Below are 2,410 nucleotides of genomic sequence, written 5' to 3'. Positions count from 1 at the left end.
GCAGTAACATAGACTAGTAACATATGCATGTTACTAGTCGAAATTATTCCCCAATATGAGTAGTCTAAGCCAATGTTTGCCTTTTCCACCCAATCCCAGCATACAAGACTAGTAATGAAATGAAATCTTTAATAAAGGCAACTAAACAGCCAGCCTATGGCTATCCTGTTATATGGCTTGGCTTTATGATAACTACCAGTGACATGACATAACTTTATAGCCAGCATGGGCTCTCCTATTATCCTTGCTCTAATCTATCACTTGAATATTCCAGTATATATCCGGCCCACTATTAATACGAAAATAAATTCCTCCCGTAATTGAGAAATATATAGCACACATAACAATACTACATCACACTCCACGGTACTTGTAGTGTACGTGGGTCCAGATTTCTTATTTTACTACTTCCTGGCATCCATATCAATAGTTGTCGAATTGGATGTATCTAGCATTAAAACATGTCTAGGCATATCTGATACGGCAACAATTAATATTGATCGGAGGGAGTATGCCATTATCCATAGATAACCTTAATATACTATGGCAGATAAGGCGGTAATACTCACTCCAGATCCACTTAATATGTGTGACGCCTTTGGGTCAACCTAAGTTCACTGTCCGGTTTCCACCATAGCTTGAGACGGTGCGATCGAAGGCGGCAACCGGTCGAGTTCTTCCACAACGTTGCTGATGGCAGGAGGTGCGGTCTCGGCTCCTTGTCCACGCCGAGCAGGTGAATGAGCATGTCACGGTAGGAGAGTACCGTTGCAAACCTGGCAGCGCCGCGGAAGCGCCTCTCCAGCTGCTCCCTCTGCTCGAAGTAGTCGATGAAGCCCTGGCAGATGAAGTCCTTCTCGTGCACGTACAGCTTGGGTGCCCACGAGGACAGCTGCTCGAACAGCTGCTCCATGCGCTTCCGGTGGGGAGGGAGGACCTTCCCGAGCTCAGCCTTGACGAGGTTGCTCAAGACGTACAGCTCCCTCTTGTCGTCCGCCGCCGAATGCGTCAAGTTGATGACTGGCGCCAACGATACATGCGGCGGATTGAAGAGAAAGGTCGGGAGGTTGCGCCGGCCGTTTCGCATTAGGTCCCGCCCAACCTCCAGCGCCAGCGACGCACCCTGAGAGTGGCCTGCGAGCCAGACGATGTATCGGCTGTCGACGGCCGCGAGGAGGTTGCGGACCGCCGCGTGAGCGCGCTGCGAGCGGATGGAGTCATGCACGGTGTTGGTCATGATCTGTACGTTAAGGTGCATGTCATCCACCATGTGCCGCAGCATGGTGCCCCTGAAGGCGACGATGTAGTGTGGAGCGGAGGGATGATGCTGCCCCGGCGGCGGCGGCACGTGCCTGTAAATAGCACCAAAGATGGAATGTTCGTCCTCAAGTAGGCGCGTGTGCTCCAAGTGAAAGTGAAAGCTCGTCCACCATGCCGGCGCGAGTTGCGCCCTGCTCCATCGGCGTCGGTCCTTCTCCATGACGTACGTGCTGTTGACAAGGCTAGCGGCGACGCAGCGGCGGTGCTCCTCCTTGTCCCTATAAGATAGTCATAGATAGATCAGTTAACGTTAATTTGGCTGAAAAGAAAACAATATGTTTGACCATTATTTTTATGATCTACACTAGACGAGTTTGAATTACACGATGATGCACACGGTTATAACTAAACTTAAGTTACTATTCGCAACCAAAAGAAAAAACTAAACTTAAGTTACTGCTGATCACGTATTCTGCTTGAGTTACGGCATTTATATTGGCCTGCATGCATGCATGACTCTGTCTCCTTATGCAACGTACGTATACACTTCGTCACTTCCTATGAACCCATGCGGTGCATTACACCTCGTGCACCATGCATGCATATATACTCCCTTCGTTCCTAAATATAAGTCTTTGTAGGGATTCCACCAGCTGGACTACATACGAAGCAAAATGAATGAATCTACACTTCAAATGCATCTATATACATCCGTATGTGGTTCACAGTGGAATCTCTACAAAGACTTATATTTAGGAACGGAGGAAGTAGACCTCTAATCCACCAATTAATACACGGAAAATGCACACCACAAGTACATATATATAGGTAGTTACGCATATACCATCGAGCCACGCGTACGTGTACATACCAGTCAATCGTTCTTGCCATCAAATGCGTCGGCCCGGAACGTTCGAAGTGGTCACCCAAGTCCATCTCCAACTTTCACTATTTCTCCAACTAAAGATCCAGACAGAGTGCTGTACGTGCTTGTTCTCTTTTGTTGAAGCAGTAGTGTACTAGCTAGTGTGCTCCTTCCGGTGCTTTTGACAGGGATTACTCCCAAGGGGTACATATATATAGGTGGGCTAGCTACATACTACTAGAATGTACAAGTACACTTGCACTGCAACTCAAAAAAAAAAGTACA

At 47.8% G+C, this 2,410-nt stretch overlaps 1 protein-coding gene across 1 annotated transcript; it reads right to left on the bottom strand.

The window, feature by feature from the left end:
• Positions 1-392: 392 nt before the first annotated feature.
• On the bottom strand, positions 393-2,196 carry LOC123115177 (GDSL esterase/lipase At4g10955-like). Its single transcript, XM_044536415.1, has 2 exons — positions 2,132-2,196; positions 393-1,538 (listed from the first exon to the last, which is right to left on the bottom strand). The coding sequence occupies exons 1-2, from the start codon at positions 2,194-2,196 to the stop codon at positions 581-583; spliced, it is 1,023 nt and encodes a 340-aa protein (XP_044392350.1). The 3' UTR covers positions 393-580.
• Between the last annotated feature and the right edge of the window lie 214 nt (positions 2,197-2,410).

The sequence above is a fragment of the Triticum aestivum genome, chromosome 5B (assembly GCF_018294505.1).
Source record: "Triticum aestivum cultivar Chinese Spring chromosome 5B, IWGSC CS RefSeq v2.1, whole genome shotgun sequence".
In the NCBI taxonomy this organism is placed as follows: Eukaryota; Viridiplantae; Streptophyta; class Magnoliopsida; order Poales; family Poaceae; genus Triticum; species Triticum aestivum.
The sequence above is the reverse complement of the archived record's forward strand: the minus strand, read 5'-3'. Positions and strand labels throughout refer to the sequence as shown.